The sequence below is a fragment of the Salvelinus alpinus genome, chromosome 16, assembly GCF_045679555.1.
Source record: "Salvelinus alpinus chromosome 16, SLU_Salpinus.1, whole genome shotgun sequence".
NCBI lineage: Eukaryota > Metazoa > Chordata > Actinopteri > Salmoniformes > Salmonidae > Salvelinus > Salvelinus alpinus.
The window spans coordinates 15,634,927-15,659,805 of NC_092101.1; the positions used below are offsets into that span (position 1 = coordinate 15,634,927).

Consider the following 24,879-nt stretch of genomic DNA (forward strand, 5'->3'; position numbering starts at 1 on the left):
GAATTCTTACTGGTTGGTAGGTGATCAAATACTTATGTCATGCAATAAAATGCAAATTAATTACTTAAAAATCATACAATGTGATTTTCTGGATTTTTGTTTTAGATTCCGTCTCTCACAGTTGAAGTGTACCTATGATAAAAAGTACAGACCTCTACATGCTTTGTAAGTAGGAAAACCTGCAAAATTGACAGTGTATCAAATACTTGTTCTCCCCACTGTATATATATATATAGATATATATATACAGTGGGGAGAACAAGTATTTGATACACCGCCGATTTTGCAGGTTTTCCTACTTACAAAGCATGTAGAGGTCTGTCATTTTTATCATAGGTACACTTCAACTGTGAGAGACAGAATCTAAAACAAAAATCCAGAAAATCACATTGTATAATTTTTAAGTAATTAATTTGCATTTTATTGCATGACATAAGTATTTGATACATCAGAAAAGCAGAACTTAATATTTGGTACAGAAACCTTTGTTTGCAATTACAGAGTTCATACGTTTCCTGTAGTTCTTGACCAGGTTTGCACACACTGCAGCAGGGATTTTGGCCCACTCCTCCATACAGACCTTCTCCAGATCCTTCAGGTTTCGGGGCTGTCGCTGGGCAATACGGACTTTCAGCTCCCTCCAAAGATTTTCTATTGGGTTCAGGTCTGGAGACTGTCTAGGCCACTCCAGGACCTTGAAATGCTTCTTACGGAGCCACTCCTTAGTTGCCCTGGCTGTGTGTTTCGGGTCGTTGTCATGCTGGAAGACCCAGCCAAGACCCATCTTCAATGCTCTTACTGAGGGAAGGAGGTTGTTGGCCAAGATCTCGCGATACATGGCCCCATCCATCCTCCCCTCAATACGGTGCAGTCGTCCTGTCCCCTTTGCATAAAAGCATCCCCAAAGAATGATGTTTCCACCTCCATGCTTCACGGTTGGGATGGTGTTCTTGGGGTTGTACTCATCCTTCTTCTTCCTCCAAACACGGCGAGTGGAGTTTAGACCAAAAAGCTCTATTTTTGTCTCATCAGACCACATGACCTTCTCCCATTCCTCCTCTGGATCATCCAGATGGTCATTGGCAAACTTCAGACGGGCCTGGACATGCACTGGCTTGAGCAGGGGGACCTTGCGTGCACTGCAGGATTTTAATCCATGACGGCGTGGTGTGTTACTAAAGGTTTTCTTTGAGATTGTGGTCCCAGCTCTCTTCAGGTCATTGACCAGGTCCTGCCGTGTAGTTCTGGGCTGATCCCTCACCTTCTTCATGATCATTGATGCCCCACGAGGTGAGATCTTGCATGGAGCCCCAGACCGAGGGTGATTGACCGTCATCTTGAACGTCTTCCATTTTCTAATAATTGCGCCAACAGTTGTTGCCTTCTCACCAAGCTGTTTTTCTATTGTCCTGTAGCCCATCCCAGCCTTGTGCAGGTCTACAATTTTATCCCTGATGTCCTTACACAGCTCTCTGGTCTTGGCCATTGTGGAGAGGTTGGAGTCTGTTTGATTGAGTGTGTGGACAGGTGTCTTTTATACAGGTAACGAGTTCAAACAGGTGCAGTTAATACAGGTAATGAGTGGAGAACAGGAGGGCTTCTCAAAGAAAAACTAACAGGTCTGTGAGAGCCGGAATTCTTACTGGTTGGTAGGTGATCAAATACTTATGTCATGCAATAAAATGCAAATTAATTACTTAAAAATCATACAATGTGATTTTCTGGATTTTTGTTTTAGATTCCGTCTCTCACAGTTGAAGTGTACCTATGATAAAAAGTACAGACCTCTACATGCTTTGTAAGTAGGAAAACCTGCAAAATTGACAGTGTATCAAATACTTGTTCTCCCCACTGTATATATATATATAGATATATATATACAGTGGGGAGAACAAGTATTTGATACACCGCCGATTTTGCAGGTTTTCCTACTTACAAAGCATGTAGAGGTCTGTCATTTTTATCATAGGTACACTTCAACTGTGAGAGACAGAATCTAAAACAAAAATCCAGAAAATCACATTGTATAATTTTTAAGTAATTAATTTGCATTTTATTGCATGACATAAGTATTTGATACATCAGAAAAGCAGAACTTAATATTTGGTACAGAAACCTTTGTTTGCAATTACAGAGTTCATACGTTTCCTGTAGTTCTTGACCAGGTTTGCACACACTGCAGCAGGGATTTTGGCCCACTCCTCCATACAGACCTTCTCCAGATCCTTCAGGTTTCGGGGCTGTCGCTGGGCAATACGGACTTTCAGCTCCCTCCAAAGATTTTCTATTGGGTTCAGGTCTGGAGACTGTCTAGGCCACTCCAGGACCTTGAAATGCTTCTTACGGAGCCACTCCTTAGTTGCCCTGGCTGTGTGTTTCGGGTCGTTGTCATGCTGGAAGACCCAGCCAAGACCCATCTTCAATGCTCTTACTGAGGGAAGGAGGTTGTTGGCCAAGATCTCGCGATACATGGCCCCATCCATCCTCCCCTCAATACGGTGCAGTCGTCCTGTCCCCTTTGCATAAAAGCATCCCCAAAGAATGATGTTTCCACCTCCATGCTTCACGGTTGGGATGGTGTTCTTGGGGTTGTACTCATCCTTCTTCTTCCTCCAAACACGGCGAGTGGAGTTTAGACCAAAAAGCTCTATTTTTGTCTCATCAGACCACATGACCTTCTCCCATTCCTCCTCTGGATCATCCAGATGGTCATTGGCAAACTTCAGACGGGCCTGGACATGCACTGGCTTGAGCAGGGGGACCTTGCGTGCACTGCAGGATTTTAATCCATGACGGCGTGGTGTGTTACTAAAGGTTTTCTTTGAGATTGTGGTCCCAGCTCTCTTCAGGTCATTGACCAGGTCCTGCCGTGTAGTTCTGGGCTGATCCCTCACCTTCTTCATGATCATTGATGCCCCACGAGGTGAGATCTTGCATGGAGCCCCAGACCGAGGGTGATTGACCGTCATCTTGAACGTCTTCCATTTTCTAATAATTGCGCCAACAGTTGTTGCCTTCTCACCAAGCTGTTTTTCTATTGTCCTGTAGCCCATCCCAGCCTTGTGCAGGTCTACAATTTTATCCCTGATGTCCTTACACAGCTCTCTGGTCTTGGCCATTGTGGAGAGGTTGGAGTCTGTTTGATTGAGTGTGTGGACAGGTGTCTTTTATACAGGTAACGAGTTCAAACAGGTGCAGTTAATACAGGTAATGAGTGGAGAACAGGAGGGCTTCTCAAAGAAAAACTAACAGGTCTGTGAGAGCCGGAATTCTTACTGGTTGGTAGGTGATCAAATACTTATGTCATGCAATAAAATGCAAATTAATTACTTAAAAATCATACAATGTGATTTTCTGGATTTTTGTTTTAGATTCCGTCTCTCACAGTTGAAGTGTACCTATGATAAAAAGTACAGACCTCTACATGCTTTGTAAGTAGGAAAACCTGCAAAATTGACAGTGTATCAAATACTTGTTCTCCCCACTGTATATATATATATAGATATATATATACAGTGGGGAGAACAAGTATTTGATACACCGCCGATTTTGCAGGTTTTCCTACTTACAAAGCATGTAGAGGTCTGTCATTTTTATCATAGGTACACTTCAACTGTGAGAGACAGAATCTAAAACAAAAATCCAGAAAATCACATTGTATAATTTTTAAGTAATTAATTTGCATTTTATTGCATGACATAAGTATTTGATACATCAGAAAAGCAGAACTTAATATTTGGTACAGAAACCTTTGTTTGCAATTACAGAGTTCATACGTTTCCTGTAGTTCTTGACCAGGTTTGCACACACTGCAGCAGGGATTTTGGCCCACTCCTCCATACAGACCTTCTCCAGATCCTTCAGGTTTCGGGGCTGTCGCTGGGCAATACGGACTTTCAGCTCCCTCCAAAGATTTTCTATTGGGTTCAGGTCTGGAGACTGTCTAGGCCACTCCAGGACCTTGAAATGCTTCTTACGGAGCCACTCCTTAGTTGCCCTGGCTGTGTGTTTCGGGTCGTTGTCATGCTGGAAGACCCAGCCAAGACCCATCTTCAATGCTCTTACTGAGGGAAGGAGGTTGTTGGCCAAGATCTCGCGATACATGGCCCCATCCATCCTCCCCTCAATACGGTGCAGTCGTCCTGTCCCCTTTGCATAAAAGCATCCCCAAAGAATGATGTTTCCACCTCCATGCTTCACGGTTGGGATGGTGTTCTTGGGGTTGTACTCATCCTTCTTCTTCCTCCAAACACGGCGAGTGGAGTTTAGACCAAAAAGCTCTATTTTTGTCTCATCAGACCACATGACCTTCTCCCATTCCTCCTCTGGATCATCCAGATGGTCATTGGCAAACTTCAGACGGGCCTGGACATGCACTGGCTTGAGCAGGGGGACCTTGCGTGCACTGCAGGATTTTAATCCATGACGGCGTGGTGTGTTACTAAAGGTTTTCTTTGAGATTGTGGTCCCAGCTCTCTTCAGGTCATTGACCAGGTCCTGCCGTGTAGTTCTGGGCTGATCCCTCACCTTCTTCATGATCATTGATGCCCCACGAGGTGAGATCTTGCATGGAGCCCCAGACCGAGGGTGATTGACCGTCATCTTGAACGTCTTCCATTTTCTAATAATTGCGCCAACAGTTGTTGCCTTCTCACCAAGCTGTTTTTCTATTGTCCTGTAGCCCATCCCAGCCTTGTGCAGGTCTACAATTTTATCCCTGATGTCCTTACACAGCTCTCTGGTCTTGGCCATTGTGGAGAGGTTGGAGTCTGTTTGATTGAGTGTGTGGACAGGTGTCTTTTATACAGGTAACGAGTTCAAACAGGTGCAGTTAATACAGGTAATGAGTGGAGAACAGGAGGGCTTCTCAAAGAAAAACTAACAGGTCTGTGAGAGCCGGAATTCTTACTGGTTGGTAGGTGATCAAATACTTATGTCATGCAATAAAATGCAAATTAATTACTTAAAAATCATACAATGTGATTTTCTGGATTTTTGTTTTAGATTCCGTCTCTCACAGTTGAAGTGTACCTATGATAAAAAGTACAGACCTCTACATGCTTTGTAAGTAGGAAAACCTGCAAAATTGACAGTGTATCAAATACTTGTTCTCCCCACTGTATATATATTCAGTGCCATATCCCTGTAATGCTTACAGAAGATCTCATGTCAAGTGTTATTGAAGTGTTGTGGTTGCAGGTTCACCTGCCTCATCTAAAGACTATTATATTTTGTTATGGGAAGTTCGCCTCTTTTCATTGACTCAGATCTTTGACTCATTCAGTCAAAAAAACAAATCTTTCAGCGGAGCGCGTATTAATTCGGCTGTAAAATCAATTGCGGCCAGCAGGTCAAACGAACGACTAATATAATCACTTGTAAAAACTAATTGTGGCTCACGAGTCAGTAAAAAGAGTTGTTCAAGAATAATAACTTGTTCGTGAACTGCATATCACAAATTATTTTCAAGTGCTAACAGTCAGTATCTAGATATGCTTGATACTGAATGTGATGTAAACAGAAAGGTCTACTTTCTTGGGGACCTAAATATTGACTGGTTTTCATAAAGCTGTACGCTCAAGAGGAAGTTTCTCACTGTAAACCAGTGCCTATAATCTGGTTCAGGTTATTAAATCAACCTAGCAGGGTGTTTACAAACACTACAGGAACTAGATCGCCACATGTATTTGTCACATTTTTACTAATACTGTAGAACTTTGTTCTAAAGCTGTATCCATACCCATTGGATGCAGTGATCACGCATCCAGTGGCTAAATCCAGGAAAGCCAAAGTTCCAAAAGCTGGGCATAAAATAGTGTATACGAGATCATACAAAAGATTTAGCTGTTATTCTTATGTGGATGATGTAACAAATGTCACTAAACTCAACAAAAAGAAGACGAAACTGTATTATGAAGCCAAGATCAATGATAATGATAACTGAGTACTTTAAAGTACTTTAAATTAAAAGACAAATTCAACTCCATCTTTCATCAAATCAGATGGCTTATTCATCACAAAACCATTTGATATTGCCAATTATTTTTATGATTACTTCACTGGCAAAGTGGGCAAACTTAAGCAGGAAATGCCAACAACGAACAGTGAGCCATCTTATTCATGCCTAAAAAAACAAATCATGAAAGAAAAGCATTGAAAGTTTGAATTTTGTAAAGTTAGTGTTTGATAGGTGGAAAAATTGTTATTGATCAATAATGACAAACTTCCTGTCATTGACAACTTAGGTGGAAACCTCCTGAGGATAGTAGCTGGCTGTATAACCACTCCTATCTGTCATATTTTTAATCTGAGCCTTGAGAAAATTGTTTGCCCTCAGGCCTGGAGGGAAGCCTGTCACACCTTGACCGTAGAGAGCCTTTTTATTCTCTATTTTGGTTAGGTCGGTGTGTGACTAGGGTGGGTAATCTAGGTTGTTTATTTCTATGTTGGCCTGGTATGGTTCCCAATCAGAGGCAGCTGTTTTTCGTTGTCTCTGATTGGGGATCATATTTAGGCAGCCATTTCCCCACTGTGTTCTTGTTAACGTGTAGTTGCCTGTGAGCACTTCATTGACATCACGTTTTGTTTGTTCTTTATTGTTTTGTGCGTTTCACTTCAATAAATATGTGGAACCCATATCATGCTGCGCTTTGGTCCGAATGTTCTTACGACGATCGTGACAAAGCCAAAGTCATTCCGCTAACCAAGAATGGTAAAGCGGCCTTTACTGGTTCTAACAGCCGACCGATCAGCTTGCTGCCAGCTTTTAGCAAATTTCTCTGTAAACAAATTAAAAGACTTTCGGTATGCCTTTAGAGAAGGGCACTCAACATGTACTGTACTCACACAAATGACCAGGGTCGCAACTTTCACTGGGGACATGACCCTCCCACGTGAATACGGTGTGCGTTAGGACGATGCGGACACCTCAGAGCGGTAGGGTAGGCTGTTTTCCGGTTTCAGCCGGCTGGATTTAGGACCGCACAGACACCGCAGAGCATATAGCATGCGGACAGGCTGTGTGAAGGCAAAACTTCTGAAAAGCTGGCGTATAGAACCAGCACGAGAGATATTAATCAAATCAAATTTGATTAGTCACATGTGCCAATACAACAGGTGTAGACCTTACAGTGAAATGCTTAAGGCGCCGGAAAGAGATGGCTGCCTCGCTTCGCGTTCCTTGGAAAATATGCAGTATTTTGTTTTTTTACGTGTTATTTCTTACATCGGTACCCCGGGTAATCTTAGGTTTCATTACATACAGTCGGGAGGAACTACTGAATATACGATTAACGTCAACTCATCATCGTTCCTACCAGGAATATGACTTTCCCGAAACGGATCCAGTGTCTTGCCTTCCACACAATACAATGGATCTGATCCCAGCCGGCGACCCTGTGCGTCGCCGAAAAAGGGGAAAACGTGGCGGTCTCGTGGTCAGGCTTCGGAGACGGGCACATCGCGCTCCACTCCCTAGCATACTACTCGCCAATGTCCAGTCTCTTGACAATAAGGTTGATGAAATCCGAGCACGGGTAGCATTCCAGAGAGACATCAGGGATTGCAACGTGCTCTGCTTCACGGAAACATGGCTAACTCAAGGGACGCTAACGGAGTCGGTGCAGCCAGCTGGTTTCTCCATGCATCGCGCCGACAGAAACAAACATCTTTCCGGTAAGAAGAGGGGCGGGGGGGTATGCCTTATGATTAACGAGAAGTGGTGTGATCATCATAACAACACACAAGAACTCAAGTCGTTCTGTTCACCTGATCTAGAACTCCTCACAATCAAATGTCGACCGCATTATCTACCAAGGGAATTCTCGTCAATCATAATCACAGCCGTATACATTCCCCCCCAAGCAGACACATCGATGGCCCTGAACGAACTTTATCTGACTCTTTGTAAACTGGAAACCACACACCCTGAGGCTGCATTCATCGTAGCTGGGGATTTTAACAAGGCTAATCTAAAAACAAAACTCCCTAAATTCTATCAGCATATCGATTGTGCTACCAGGGCTGGAAAAACACTAGACCATTGTTACACTAATTTCCGCGACGCTTATAAGGCCCTCCCCCGCCCCCCTTTCGGAAAAGCTGACCACGACTCCATTTTGTTGATTCCAGCCTACAAACAAAAACTCAAACAACAAGCTCCCGCGCTCAGGTCTGTTCAACGCTGGTCCGACCAATCTGAATCCACGCTTCAAGACTGCTTCGATCACGCAGATTGGAATATGTTCCGCATCGCGTCCAACAACAATATTGACGAATATGCTGATTCGGTGAGCGAGTTCATTAGGAAGTGCATTGACGATGTCGTACCCACAGCAACGATAAAAACATTCCCAAACCAGAAACCGTGGATTGACGGCAGCATTCGCGTGAAACTGAAAGCGCGAACCACTGCTTTTAACCAGGGCAAGGTGACCGGAAGCATGACCGAATACAAACAGTGTAGCTATTCTCTCCGCAAGGCAATCAAACAGGCCAAGTCTCAGTACAGAGACAAAATCGAGTCGAAATTCAACAGCTCAGACACAAGAGGTATGTGGCAGGGTCTACAGTCAATCACGGATTACAAAAAGAAAACCAGCCCCGTCGAGGACCAGGATGTCTTGCTCCCAGACAGGCTAAACAACTTTTTTGCCCGCTTTGAGGACAATACAGTGCCACTGACACGGCCCCCTACCAAAACCTGCGGGCTCTCCTTCACTGCAGCCGAGGTGAGTAAAACATTTAAACGTGTTAACCCTCGCAAGGCTGCAGGCCCAGACGGCATTCCCAGCCGCGTCCTCAGAGCATGCGCAGACCAGCTGGCTGGTGTGTTTACGGACATATTCAATCAATCCTTATCCCAGTCTGCTGTTCCCACATGCTTCAAGAGGGCCACCATTGTTCCTGTTCCCAAGAAAGCTAAGGTAACTGAGCTAAACGACTACCGCCCCGTAGCACTCACTTCCGTCATCATGAAGTGCTTTGAGAGACTAGTCAAGGACCATATCACCTCCACCCTACCGGACACCCTAGACCCACTCCAATTTGCTTACCGACCCAATAGGTCCACAGACGACGCAATCGCAACCACACTGCACACTGCCCTAACCCATCTGGACAAGAGGAATACCCATGTGAGAATGCTGTTCATCGATTACAGCTCAGCATTTAACACCATAGTACCCTCCAAACTCGTCATCAAGCTCGAGACCCTGGGTCTCGACCCCGCCCTGTGCAACTGGGTCCTGGACTTCCTGACGGGCCGCCCCCAGGTGGTGAGGGTAGGTAACAACATCTCCACCCCGCTGATCCTCAACACTGGGGCCCCACAAGGGTGCGTTCTGAGCCCTCTCCTGTACTCCCTGTTCACCCACGACTGCGTGGCCATGCACGCCTCCAACTCAATCATCAAGTTTGCGGATGACACTACAGTGGTAGGCTTGATCACCAACAACGACGAGACGGCCTACAGGGAGGAGGTGAGGGCCCTCGGAGTGTGGTGTCAGGAAAATAACCTCATACTCAACGTCAACAAAACAAAGGAGATGATTGTGGACTTCAGGAAACAGCAGAGGGAGCACCCCCCTATCCACATCGACGGGTCAGTAGTGGAGAAGGTGGAAAGTTTTAAGTTCCTCGGTGTACACATCACGGACAAACTGAACTGGTCCACCCACACAGACAGCGTTGTGAAGAAGGCGCAGCAGCGCCTCTTCAACCTCAGGAGGCTGAAGAAATTCGGCTTGTCACCAAAAGCACTCACAAACTTCTACAGATGCACAATCGAGAGCATCCTGTCGGGCTGTATCACCGCCTGGTACGGCAACTGCTCCGCCCACAACCGTAAGGCTCTCCAGAGGGTAGTGAGGTCTGCAGAACGCATCACCAGGGGCAAACTACCTGCCCTCCAGGACACCTACACCACCCGATGTCACAGGAAGGCCATAAAGATCATCAAGGACAACAACCACCCAAGCCACTGCCTGTTCACCCCGCTATCATCCAGAAGGCGAGGTCAGTACAGGTGCATCAAAGCAGGGACCGAGAGACTGAAAAACAGCTTCTATCTCAAGGCCATCAGACTGTTAAACAGCCACCACTAACATTTAGCGGCCGCTGCCAACATACTGACTCAACTCCAGCCACTTTAAAAATGGGAATTGATGGAAATTATGTAAAAATGTACCACTAGCCACTTTAAGCAATGCCACTTAATACAATGTTTACATACCCTACATTACCCATCTCATATGTATATATACTGTACTCTATATCATCTACTGCATCTTGCCATCTTTATGCAATACATGTACCACTAGCCACTTTAAACTATGCCACTTTATGTTTACATACCCTACAGTACTCATCTCATATGTATATACCGTACTCTATACCATCTACTGCATCTGCCATGCCGTTCTGTACCACCACTCATCCATATATCTTTATGTACATATTCTTTATCCCTTACACTTGTGTGTGTGTGTAAGGTAGTAGTGTGGAATTGTTAGGTTAGATTACTGTTGGTTATTACTGCATTGTCGGAACTAGAAGCACAAGCATTTCGCTACACTCGCATTAACATCTGCTAACCATGTGTATGTGACTAATAAAATTTGATTTGATTTGATTTGATTTGATTTACTTACGGGCCCCTAACCAACAATGCAGTTTAAAATACATACAGATAGGAATAAGAAATAAAAAAGTAACAAGTAATTAAAGAGCAGCAGTAAAATAACAAACGCGAGACTATATACAGGGGGGTAGCGGTACAGAATCAATGTGCGGGGGCACTGGTTAGTTTAGGTAATATGTACATGTAGGTAGAGTTATTAAAGTGACTATGCATAGATTACAGAGAGTAGCAGCTGTGTAAAAGACAATGCAAATAGTCTGGGTAGCCATTTGATTAGATTTCAGGACTTTTATGGCTTGGTGTTAGAAGCTGTTTAGAAGCCTCTTGGACCTAGACTTGGCGCTCCGGTACCGCTTGCCATGCGGTAGCAGAGAGAACAGTCTATGACTAGGGTGGCTGGAGTCTTTGACAATTTTTAGGGCCTTCCTCTGACACCGCCTGGTATAGAGGTCCTGAACGGCAGGAAGCTTGGCCCCAGTGATGTACTGGGCCGTTCGCACTACCCTCTGTAGTGCCTTGCGGTCGGAGACCGAGCAGTTGCCACACCAGGCAGTGATGCAACCAGATATTAAATGAAATTGTATTGGTCATATACACATGGTTAACAGATGTTAATGCGAGTGTAGCGAAATGCTTGTGCTTCTAGTTCCGATCGTGCAGTAATATCTAACAAGTAATCTAACAATTGCACAACAACTACCTTATACACATAAAAGTGTAAAGGAATGAATAAGAATATGTACATATAAATATATGGATGAGCGATGGCCGAACAGCATAGGCAAGATGCAGTAGATGGTACAGAATATACATATGAGATGAGTAATATAGGGTATGTAAACATTATATAAAGTGGCATTGTTTAAAGTGACTAGTGAAACATTTATTACATCCAATTTTTTATTATTAAAGTGGCTAGAGATTTGAGTCAGTATGTTGACAGCAGCCACTCAACGTCAGTGATGGCTGTGTAACAGTCTGATGACCTTGAAATAGAAGCTGTTTAACACTCTCTCGGTCCCAGCTTTGATGAACATGTACTGACCTCGCCTTCTGGATGATAGCAGGGTGAACAGGCAGTGGCTCGGGTGGTTGTTGTCCTTGATGATTTTTTTGGCCTTCCTGTGACATCGGGTGGTGTAGGTGTCCTAGAGGGCAGGTAGTTTGCCCCTGGTAATGCGTTGTGCAGACCGCACTACCCTCTGGAGAGCCTTACGGTTGTGGGCAGAGCAGTTGCCGTACCAGGCGGAGATACAGCCCGACAGGATGCTCTCGATTGTGCATCTGTAAAAGTTTGTGAGTGTTTTTGGTGACAAGCCAAATTTCTTCAGCCTCCTGAGGTTGAAGAGGCGCTGTTGCGTGGGTGGGTGGACCATTTCAATTTGTCTGTGATGTGTATGCCGAGGAACTTAAAACTTTGGAGTCGTGGTTAGATTTGCCAGTCAGGATGCTCTCGATGGTGCAGCTGTAGAACCTTTTGAGGATCTGAGGACCCATGCTAAATCTTTTCAGTCTCCTGAGGGGAAATAGGTTTTGTCGTACCCTCTCCACGACTGTCTTGGTGTGGTTGGACCATGTTAGTTTGTTGGTGATGTGGACACCAAGGAACTTGAAGCTCTCAACCTGCTCCGCTGCAGCCCAGTCGATGAGAATGGGGGTGTGCTCAGTCCTCTTTTTCCTGTAGTCCACAATCATCTCCTTTTTCTATGAACAGAGGCAGCAGCTGTCTGTTGCGCTTTTTCTCAGAGTTGTAAAAACAAGCAGAGCAGAAACTGGATACTCTTTAGTTGACTGATCTAGCTGGGACGGTAACTGCTGTTTGGCAGAAACATATAGTTATTCTTTTTTTCCTCAATCACAGTAGACTTGAATCAAACGATTGAAACCAGCGGCTAAACAATTGCAAACCAATATATTTTTTTCTGCGCAATGTGAGTTTTATTAGTCAGTATAGCAATGTAACATTATTGATCGGTCAGTTTCCCTAGCGAATTCCCTACTTTCACACTGACATGGTATAAACAGCTCTACAAGAATCACTGTCATGGTTCACAGTCAGTACACAACACTATGCTCATCATGTCTTAGCAGGATCAGATGGTGACAGGTGTCCCAGCAAGGTCAGACAGCCAGGGAAGACCAGTCTACGGAGCTCACGTGAATTTTGTAGTATATTATAACAATCAGTGAATGGATACAAAGTTCCATCTTGAGTTGATGGGTAGGTTACATTCTGGGATCAGGGAATAATAGTCATTTCAATTGTTGAACCATTGATTCTATTCATGGATGGAATCAATGTTTAAATGTACACCAAAGTCATTATTTGTCATGCCTCATCTGAGCAGGGTCAAATGGTGACAGGGGTCTCATCAGGGTCAGGCAGCCAGGGAAGACCAGTCTATGACGGAGCGGAGGGGAATTTTTGCAGATACAACACTTTATTTTCTCTTTGCAGCAAACACTGGAAATGCAAGAAGCTTCAAAGATTGAAAGTATTTTAAGGCATTATGGAAAACCTCTAAAGTTAATTTCCAAACTGTATCAAGGGTTGATAGAGGCTTTTCCTGATGACACAAAACATGTAAAACAAAAAGTGAGGAAGACCTGGGAGACGCTATTGATGATGAATCGATACAGATATGAACACAGGCATTCTAACATATAATGACTGCAGTTTAAGACCATCCATAGAACATCCTATATGCCAGTAAAACTGAATATCATCAATATCAGATTCTACCCTTATCCCCATTTTTGTTTGCTTGGAAATGTTGATACTGGAGACTTATCAGAAGAAACTGTGGAACCTAACATTTATAGTGCTTAAGAAATGCATTGCAATTAACTGCAAGGTGGGTTATCCTCCCACAACGGATGGAAGTAATGTCAAGTTAAGTACCACTAGATTTGATTTATTACAAGAATAAGGAAATACTGGGCAATTTTCACACAGTCTGGATGCCTTATATGGAATACAGCACGACAAAAGGAGTCTGTATTGATAACATGCCCACGTCAGGGGAGATACCTATTTAAGCAATCACTAGTTGCTGGGCTGCGCAGTCCTGGCCCTGGGGTTCTGCCATACTGTTGGCTGACACTCTGGCCTTGGCCTAACACAACTAATACCAAAAATGAATGTTTCACTAAGATCCTAAAGCTGAGTGGGGCGTGTTGGGTTGGGGTGCTGCCTAGGGACAGGACGGGGGTACCCAGCTATATTGTGTGCAATTAGAAAGAGATCTACAGTACTATCTGGCATATGATATGAATTATATGGAGGGTGTACTGTTTCTGTGTGTTAATGTGTAGGTGTGTGTGTTTTTTTAATAAAATGTTTGTTTTCCAAACCTTTCCTTGAGACATAAAACAAAGATGGGAAGGAAGTTGGGGAGAGAGCTATTTACTACACTGGTGGGGGTTGGGCGTTCAGGTGGCTCAGGCAGGCTGGGCAGTCTGGCAGAAATTTGATATAGCTGTCTTAATAAAAGACAATCAAAAGTCTTGTAGGCTATTGGTTAAAGTCGCAACACAATATTGATTATTGAATTATCATTGATCTGTACAACAAGTATTTTTTAGTAAAGTTTATGATGAGTTCTTTGGTCAGATTAGGTGAGTGTCCAAAATAGCTCCTGACATTCTGGGGAAATGTTGCTACATTTTCACAATGTATAACCACGGTTTGCAGCTCTAAATATGCACATTTTCGAACAAAACACAAGTGTATTGTATAACCTGATGTTATAAGACTGTCATCTGATGAAGTTGTTCAAGGTTAGTGATTAATTTGATATCTTTTGCTGGTTTTTGCGAATGCTATCTATGCGGTGAATAAATGCGGTTGTGTGCTTGGCTATTGTGGTAAGCTAATATAATTCTATATTGTGTTTTCGCTGTAAAACACTTAAAAAATCTGAAATATTGGCTGGATTCACAAGATGTTTATCTTTCATTTGCTGTACACCATGTATTTTTCATAAATGTTTTATGATGAGTATTTAGGTATTTCACGTTGCTCTCTGTAATTATTCTGGCTGCTTTGGTGATATTTTTGATGGTAGCTGCAATGTAAAACTATGATTTATACCTCAAATATGCAAATTTTCGAACAAAACATAAATTTATTGTATAACATGTTATAAGACTGTCATCTGATGAAGTTGTTTCTTGGTTAGTGACTAATTATATCTCTATTTGGTCGGTTTTGTGATAGCTACCTATGCGGTAGAAACATGGTGAAAATATGCGGTAGAAACATGGTGAAAATATGCGGTTGAGTCTTTGGCTATTGTGGTTAGCTAATAGAAATACATATTGTGTTTTCGCTGTAAAACATTTTAAAAATCGGAAATGATGGCTGGATTCACAAGATGTTTATCTTTCATTTGCTGTATTGGACTTGTGATTTCATGAAAATTATATTATATGATATCCCTGTCCCGTTAGGCTAGGCTATGCTAGTCAGCTTTTTTGATGAGGATGCTCCCGGATCCGGGATGGGTATTAAGTAAAGGTTCGCTTCTTAACTAACTCATCAATATGCTTTTTAAGAGACAGCTTTTCATCTATCCAGATGCCCAGATATGTGTAAGCAGGGACACTATCAATATGGACAAAGTACACATGCTTAAATCATCAAAGTTATTTTTATGCGCTCTAGAGAACATATATTTAGTTTCACCTGCATTCAGTACTAATTTCAGGTCAATAAAGTTGCTTTGTAATACAATGAAGGCAGACTTTAGTTCATATAGAGCCTGGTCAACCGTGGGTGCAATAGCATACACAACAGTTTAATAGACAGTTTAACACTTTAATGGAAGCTTCTCTTGGCCCTCTATTCTTTTCTATTTTTACCAATGACCTGCCACTGGCATTAAACAAAGCCTGTGTGTTCATGTATGCTGATGATTCAACCCTATATGCGCCAGCAACTAGTGAAGTCACTGCAACCTTAAACAAAGAGTTGCAGTCAGTTTTAGAATAGGTGGCCAGGAATAAACTGGTCCTGAACATCTCTTAAACTAAGAGCATTGAATTTGGTACAAATCATTCCCTAAGTTCTAAACCTCAGCTGAATCTGGTAATGAATGGTGTGGCTGTTGAGCAAGTTGAGGCTAAATTACTTGGTGTTACCTTAGATTGTAAACTGTCATGGTCAAAACATATAGATTCAATCGTTATAAAGATGGGGAGAGGTCTGTCCGTGATAAAGACATGCTCTGTTTTTTTTACACTACACTCCACAAAGCAAGTCCTGCAGGCTCTAGTTTGATCTCACCTTGATTATTGTCCAGTCATATGGGTCAAGTGCTGCAAAGAAAGACCTAGTTAAGCTGCAGCCGGGCCAGAACAGAGCGACACGTTTTGCTCTTCATTGTAATCAGAGGGCTAATATCAATACTATGCATGCCAGTCTCTTGAGAAAAGGCTGACTATCACTTCTTGTTTTTATAAGAAACATAATGCGTTAGATATTCCAAATTGTTTGCATGGTCAACGTATAGCGCTGACACACACTTACTCCACCAGACACGCCACCAGAGGTCTTTTCACAGTCCCCAGGTCCAGAACACATTTAAAGAAACGTACAGTATTATACAGAGCCATGAGTGCATGGAACTCCCTTCAATCTTACATAGTGCAAGTGAACAGCAAACCTGGTTTAAAAAAACAAATAAAGCAACACCTCTACCCCATGTGACCTATTTGTTGTGTTTATGTACTGACATGTATGTGTAACTGATAGATGCGCGCACACACACACACTACATGTTCATGTTTTAAATGCATGTAAATTGTAAGGTCTTTGTCTATAATGTTGGACCTCAGTAAGACTAGCTGTCGCCATTGGCGATGGCTAATGGGGATCCTAATAAAATATAAATAAAATCAATGAATTACTCCCATAGAGCTCTGGAGAAGAGGGAAGGAGCTGTGGACTGGGTTATTTTGGGGATTATGGTTGTTTGTGTTTGTGGAATAGGCACACTGGTGTATTTTCTGTATAGTACAGTCGTGGCCAAAAGTTTTGAGAATGACACAAATATTAATTTTCACATAAATTGCTGCTTCAGTGTCTTTAGATATTTTTGTCAGATGTTACTATGGAATACTGAAGTATAATTACAAGCATTTCATAAGTGTCAAAAGCTTTTATTGACAATTACATGAAGTTGATGCAAAGAGTCAATATTTGCAGTGTTGACCCTTTTTTTTCAAGACCTCTGCAATCTGCCCTGGCATGCTGTCAATTAACTTCTGGGCCACATCCTGACTGATGGCAGCCCATTCTTGCATAATCAATGCTTGGAGTTTGTCAGAATTTGTGGTGTTTTGTTTGTCCACCCGCCTCTTGAGGATTGACCACACGTTCTCAATGGGATTAAGGTCTGGGGAGTTTCCTGGCCATGGACCCAAAATATCGATGTTTTGTTCCCCGAGCCACTTAGTTATCACTTTTGCCTTATGGCAAGGTGCTCCATCATGCTGGAAAAGGCATTGTTCGTCACCAAACTGTTCGTGGATGGTTGGGAGAAGTTGCTCTCGGAGGATGTGTTGGTACCATTCTTTATTCATGGCTGTCTTCTTAGGTAAAATTGTGAGTGAGCCCACTCCCTTGGCTGAGAAGCAACCCCACACATGAATGTTCTCAGGATGCTTTACTGTTGGCATGACACAGGACTGATGGTAGCGCTCACCTTGTCTTCTCCGGACAAGCTTTTTTTCCGGATGCCCCAAACAATCGGAAAGGGGATTCATCAGAGAAAATGACTTTACCCCTGTCCTCAGCAGTCCAATCCCTGTACCTTTTGCAGAATATCAGTCTGTCCCTGATGTTTTTCCTGGAGAGAAGTGGCTTCTTTGCTGCCCTTCTTGACACCAGGCCATCCTCCAAAAGTCTTCGCCTCACTGTGCGTGCAGATGCACTCACACCTGCCTGCTGCCATTCCTGAGCAAGCTCTGTACTGGTGGTGCCCCGATCCCGCAGCTGAATCAACTTTAGGAGACAGTCCTGGCGCTTGCTGGACTTTCTTGGGCGCCCTGAAGCCTTCTTCACAACAATTGAACCGCTCTCCTTGAAGTTCTTGATGATCCGATAAATGGTTGATTTAGGTGCAATCTTACTGGCAGCAAAATCCTTGCCTGTGAAGCCCTTTTTGTGCAAAGCAATGATGACGGCACGTGTTTCCTTGCAGGTAACCATGGTTGACAGAGGAAGAACAATGATTCCAAGCACCACCCTCCTTTTGAAGCTTCCAGTCTGTTATTCGAACTCAATCAGCATGACAGAGTGATCTCCCGCCTTGTCCTTTTCAGAGAATCACTGACATGTCAGCTGGTCCTTTTGTGGCAGGGCTGAAATGCAGTGGAATTTTGGGGGGGGGGATTCAGTTCATTTGCATGGCAAAGAGGGTGCAATTCATCTGATCACTCTTCATAACATTCTGGAGTATATGAAAATTGCCATCATACAAACTGAGGCAGCAGACTTTATGAAAATGTATATTTGTGTCATTCTCATAACTTTTGGCCACGACTGTACACTGCTATTTGCTATTCAGAAAATCAATACAAACAGAAGTTGCCCATATACTCTACTGTAGCTCTGTACATTGTTGTCCGAAATGGAACAAAGGAATAACTAAGACCAAATTCTTGCATTGTGTCTGTACATGTTGATACACAGCCAAACACAATGCCAGTCAGCCAGCACAGATACAATGTGACAAGGGCCATGAGGTGTGACACTGTGTCTATCGCACGCACGCATTATTATGTCATAGCTAGGGTTGGCAGGGTAATTGTATAAACGTTTATTGTTGATTAACTTCATTTAAGTAGACAAACTTTACCCAAAAGCAGTAAAGTAAAAGTAAGCCTGGTCCACACCTAACAGCCAGTTTTAGAATTGTGTTGTAGAACAATTGTAGTGCTTTAAACTGACTGAAGACGGGACTGCAGGACATAAAAAAATACAAGACCTGCGTGCAGTTGAGTCCGTTTCCACGGTAACATGGACTCTTTACAGCGTGATGAAACTTTGTTGCTCCTTGTTTCAGCAAAGTGTTGTTGCAAACGAGTATGAGGAAATACATGCAACCAATGGCTTACCAAAAACAAGGAACACTGTGACTTGACCACAGAGCGTCTAGTTAACAGCAGCACGCTATACCCTCAATTAGCTGTCAGTCTGGCTTGACAGTAAACATGGATCATCACGTCCCTGATTTGAGTCCTATGCAGTCGGGAGCAGCACAGGACAGGAGGAAATGCATGTTTTTATTGTATTTATTATAACGTGACTGCGGTCATATGGTTGACAATTAACCGTCATCCAAAATTCCATGACCGTCACAGCCCTAGTCATAGCAAAACACACAAGGACATGTATGTATCCTATTTGTCATGTACACAGACATAAACACATGCCCAGACTGCTGACCGCTCAGGGAGGAGCAGTGACTCACTCTGCCTCCACACTGATGATGTGTGACATGCCAACGGCAGCCCTCCTCGCCCTAACCACTTCCCAGACCTCCTCTGGGCCTAACCATCTCTCTACCCAGACCTCTTATAGCACCCCCAAACCCTTCTCTGGCCCTCCCCAACCGTCATCCTCTCTACTCACCATTTCTCCCTCCCCATCTCTGCTTCTTCCTGCCTTATATCCCTATTCATCCACACAGTATTTCTTAGCCCATTTCTTCCGCCCTCCCAAACTCTCCAACCCTGCCTGTCCCTCCCCCGTCTCTCCTGATATTCTTCCCAATCTCTCTCCAGCCAAGACTCGTGCCTGTCTGTCTGGTGGGGGAAATCACACTCCCAGTCATGGTGCTACATTGCCTGCTGTGCTGCTGGCAGCAGGATGGACCGAGAGGGAGGGAGTGGGCAACAGGCTGTGGGAGTGTTGGCTAAGACCAGGAGGTGGACTGGATACCTCAGTCTCTCAATACAGGGAGCCTCTGAACAGCTTTTGTACAGAGACCTGCTTCTGTCACCAAGGGAGTACTCCAAGGCTCGATCCTAGGTGCCACGCTCTTCTCAATTTACATCAACAACATAGCTTAAGCAGTAGGAAGCTCTCTCATCCATTTCCATGCAGACCATACAGTCTTATACTCAGCTGGCCCCTCCCCGTATTTTATGTTGTGTTAAACGCTCTACAACAAAGCTTTCTTAGTGTCCAACAAGCTTTCTCTGCCCTTAACCTTGTTCTGAACACCTCCAAAACAAAGGTCATGTGGTTTGGTAAGAAGAATGCCCCTCTCCCCACAGGTGTGATTACTACCTCTGAGGGTTTAGAGCTTGAGGTAGTCACCTCATACAAGTACTTGGGAGTATGGCTAGAAGGTACACTGTCCTTCTCTAAGCACATATCAAAGCTGACTCAGATGACCATCCTACCCATGCTAGACTACGGAGACGTAATTTATAGATCGGTAGGTAAGGGTGCTCTCGAGCGGCTAGATGTTCTTTACCATTCGGCCATCAGATTTGCCACCAATGCTCCTTATAGGACACATCACTGCACTCTACACTCCTGGTAAACTGGTCATCTCTGAATACCCGTTGCAAGACCCACTGGTTGATGCTTATTTATAAAACCTTCTTAGGCCTCACTCCCCCCTATCTGAGATACCTACTGCAGCCCTCATCCTCCACATACAACACTCGTTCTGCCAGTCACATTCTGTTAAAGGTCCCCAAAGCACACACATCCCTGGGTCGCTCCTCTTTTCAGTTCGCTGCAGCTATTCAAAGACTCAATCATGGACACTTTTACTGACAGTTGTGGCTGCTTCGCGTGATGTATTGTTGTCTCTACCTTCTTGCCCTTTGTGCTGTTGTCTGTGCACAATAATGTTTGTACCATGTTTTGTGCTGCTACCATGTTGTGCTGCTGCCATGCTGTGTTGCTGCCATGCTATGTTGCTGCCATGCTATGTTGTCGTCTTAGGTCTCTCTTTATGTAGTTTTTGTCTCTCTTGTCCTGATGTGTGTTATGTCCTATTTTTTTTTATTTAAAAAAAATAATAATCCCAGCCCCCGACCCCGCAGGAGGCCTTTTGCCTTATGGTAGGCCGTCAGTGTAAATAAGAATTTGTTCTTAACTGACTTGCCTAGTTAAATAAAGGTTAAAAAAAAAAGAAAAGTGGGATCAGGAATTGGTGCACTAGCTACCCGAAAACCATTCCTCAACATTGACCTATTAAATCAAATTGTATTTGTAATGCACTGAATACAACAGTGCACCTTACACCTTATAGTGAAATGCTTACTTACAAGCCCTTAACCAACAATGCTTTAAGAAGTTAAGAAAAATAAGTGTTAAGTAAAAAATAGAGAATGAATGCTCCTCTGTTCATTCTGGATATCTAATGTATGGTGACACCATGCCATGGGTTCATGTCTGTTGTCATGGTTGAAAAAGGGTAGAGTTACATGTTCTTACCAGGTAGTCATCAGGCCTGATCCCAAAGAGCTCCCTGAAGTAGCGGAAGGCCACGGGAGCGTACGTCTTGAAGCGGAAGTCTGGGAAGTGGTGGGCTGGAGTCAGGTTGCTGCCTTCACTGGGACCAGGAGAGAGGGAGAAAGGCTTTTACATACGGGACAATTATCCTCCCCGGATTTTGTGTTAAATGCTCTACAACAAAGCTTTCTTAGTGTCCAACAAGCTTTCTCTACCCTTAACCTTGTTCTGAACACCTCCAAAACAAAGGTCATGTGGTTTGGTAAGTAGAATGCCCCTCTTCCCACAGGTGTTATTACTACTTCTGAGGGTTTAGAGCTTGAGGTAGTCAACTCACACAAGTACTTGGGAGTATGGCTAGAAGGTACACTGTCCTTCTCTCAGCACATATCAAAGCTGCAGACTTGGCTTCCTCTATCGTAATTGCTCCTCTTTCACCCCAGCTGCCAAACTAACCCTGATTCAGATGACCATCCTACCCATGCTAGACTACGGAGACGTAATTTATAGATCGGCTAGATGTTCTTTACCATTCGGCCATCCGATTTGCTACCATTGCGCCACATAGGACACATCACTGCACTCTATACTCCTGGTAAACTGGTCATCTCTGTATACCTGTTGCAAGACCCACTGGTTGATGCTTATTTATAAAACCCTCTTAGGCCTCACTCCCCCCTATCAGAGATATCTACTGCAGCCCTCATCCTCCACATACAACACCCTTTCTGCCAGTCACATTCTGTTAAAGGTCCCCAAAGCACACACATCCCTGGGTCCCTCCTCTTTTCAGTTTACTGTAGCTATTCAAAGAATCATGGACACTTTTACTGACAGTTGTGGCTGCTTCGTGTGATGGATTGTTGTCTCTACCTTCTTGCCTTTGTGCTGCCCAATAATGTTTGTACCATCTTTTGTGCTGCTACCATGTCGTTGTCATGTGGTGTTGCTATTATGCTGTGTTGTCATGTGTTTCTGCCATGCTATGTTGTCGTCTTAAGTTTCTCTTCATCTAGTGTTGTGGTGTCTCTTGTTGGGATGTGTATTTTGTCCTATATTTTTAATCCCAGCCCCCATAGGAGGCCTTTTGGTAGGCTGTCGTTGTAAATAAGAATTTGTTCTTAATTGACTTGCTTAGTTAAATAAAAGTAAAACAAATATTTTAAATTGAACCTTTATTTAACTAGGTGAGTCAGTTAAGAACAAATTCTTATTTACAACTATGGCATATCCCGGCCAAACCCGGACAACGCTGGGCCAATTGTGCGCCGCCCTTTGGGACTCCCAATCACGGCCGGATGTGATACAGCCTGGAATCAAACCAAGGACTGTGGTGACACCTCTTGCACTGAGATGCAATGCCTTAGACCGCAGCGCCACTATGAAGGAATCATTCTAGTGTAAATAACAAATGACTTACCATCAAAAGAACATCTCTAGGATCAGTTTTGTGATCGGTCAGAAATCTCTGATATATTTGAAAGACCTCATTCTAATGTCACAAAGCTGTGTGCTGCCCTGATGGTGTGGTTACCTGGGGAAGAAGATGCTCTCCACCACATAGAAGTCCTGCATGAGGACGTCTCTCTCAGGCTTGGAGCTCAGGTTGCCCACCGTGTAGCCGATGCCCAGCTGGATGGCACCTTTCAGGGCAGAGGACGTGGTCTGGGGGAGAGGAGAGAGATGGTGGGGGTTAGGGAAATACTTAGACATTTCTGAGCTTGGTGGACTACCACTCATTTATATTCATTGAGAAATCTTATGATTTACAAGCTCCATTAGCTCAGCTCTCAGACCGTACTGAATTCTACACTAGAGGCAAAACATTGACTCACTCAGACATGCAAACCAGAATACCTATTCTGTAAGGTGCTAAAAACAGACAGGGTGGCTGAATCGGGTCGGAGTAGATCTCTGTCAGGTTGGTTATCTGTGAGACACACTCGGATTGCTCTGCAGTGTCTTTTCTTTATGCCTTCTCACATATATAAGAAATACCCCAAAAATCTGTCAATGTGCCCTTGAGCAAGGCACTTAACCCTGATTTGCTCCAGGGGTGCCGTACTACTATGACTGACCCTGTAAAACAACACACTTCACTGCACCTATCAAGTGTATGTGACCATAAAACATATAGTATAAGTGGAGAGTACAGTGTGCTGGCTTACAGAGCTATGTCCCTTCTCTGCTTTGCCTGTACACAGCTGTAGCCTAACTGTGCATAAAGGACCATTGCCAAGTGCCTACCAAGGGAGTTTTTCCTTGCCAATGTCTTGGCTTGTTCTATTGGGGGTTTGGCTGCTTTGCTGTAAGGCATTTGTAAAAGGCGCAGGCACTATATGTGATCACTATATGCTTGATTAATTAATTGATTGACTGGCTAAAATCCGGGGAGATGGTGTCGACTGCCTACCTTCTTGTAGGTGGTCTCTCCGGACGCGTCCACACCCCTGTGGCCCATCCTCTTCCCCTGGCCTGGTAGACCCGAGACACCAGGTAGCTGTTGGCCAGAGGATGGAGCAGAGTGGTTAAGACACATATTTAGATCGATACTCACTTCTATGGGCTGACAACACTAACAACACGAACACCTGAGGTTAGTGTTTATCAAGCGTTTGCAGCACCAGTGTGAAGTTTCCACCTGTTCTTTTCAATAATAAACACATCAAATGAGGAACGAAAGGTAAACCAAATCAAATGTATTTGTCACATGCGCCAGGTGTAGACTTTACCATGAAATGCTTACTTACTTAGAAATAGTAACACAATAAAATAACAATAACGAGGCTATATACTGTACAAGGAGCACCGGGGCCGAGTCAATGTGCAGGGGTACGAGGCAGTTGAGGTAATATGTACATATAGATTGGGGTAAAAGTGACTAGGCAATCAGGATAGACAAACAGCGTAGCAGCAGAGTATGTGAAAGTGAGTCTACAGTGCCTTCAAAAAGTATTCAGACCCCTTGACTTTTTCCACATTGTAGAGTGTTACAGCCTGAACTTAAAATGTATTGACTGTGTGTGGAGTCAAGGTGATCTAGAGTTTTTTCTGAATATCAATAGAGGTACAAAGACAGTTCCACATTTTTCAGCTTTGATTTGTTTTGTCCTGTATTCCCCTTTGAAAATCACAAGTGCAAACTTGACACAGGTGTGAACGCTTGGTAAATGTGTCACTAAGCCTTCTGAGTGAACTGAGTGTCCCTTCAAGTTCCTCTTTCTAACCTCTATCCTCCCAGATTACGCAGCCAAATTGAGAGTGGGTGCTTCTCATCACAGGGCAGAGTGGAACATGGAAGGGGCTTATAAACCATAGCAGTCCCTATGGAGATTCCCTCACTACCCCTGAGCATACTGATGCTGATTGACGTGCAGGGGGATCAAAGTAGACGGACACGGTGTGTGTAGCAGTCAGAACACATACAGAGTATAGGGAAATGGTGTGTGTAGCAGTCAGAACACATAGAGTATAGGGAAATGGTGTGTGTAGCAGTCAGAACACATACAGAGTATAGGGAAATGGTGTGTGTAGCAGTCAGAACACATACAAAGTATAGGGAAATGGTGTGTGTGTGTAGCAGTCAGAACACATACAGAGTATAGGGAAATGGTGTGTGTAGCAGTCAGAACACATACAGAGTATAGGGAAATGGTGTGTGTAGCAGTCAGAACACATACAGAGTATAGGGAAATGGTGTGTGTGTGTAGCAGTCAGAACACATACAGAGTATAGGGAAATGGTGTGTGTAGCAGTCAGA

General features: G+C 43.7%; 1 protein-coding gene across 5 annotated transcripts in view; it reads right to left on the bottom strand.

Annotated features, from left to right (window-relative positions):
- The window catches only part of pip5k1ca (phosphatidylinositol-4-phosphate 5-kinase, type I, gamma a), a 106,159-nt gene that overhangs the window by 39,673 nt on the left and 41,607 nt on the right, over positions 1–24,879 (bottom strand). For all 5 annotated transcript variants that reach the window (XR_011668288.1, XM_071345016.1, XM_071345017.1 and 2 more), the window contains 3 exons: positions 23,533–23,619; positions 22,654–22,784; positions 21,102–21,219 (listed from right to left, as the gene is read on the bottom strand). Coding sequence is in view for 4 of the 5 variants with exons in the window: in XM_071345016.1 (XP_071201117.1) it covers positions 21,102–21,219; positions 22,654–22,784; positions 23,533–23,619 (336 nt within the window). In the remaining variant the exon portion in view is untranslated. The remainder of the gene's footprint in view (positions 1–21,101; positions 21,220–22,653; positions 22,785–23,532; positions 23,620–24,879) is intronic.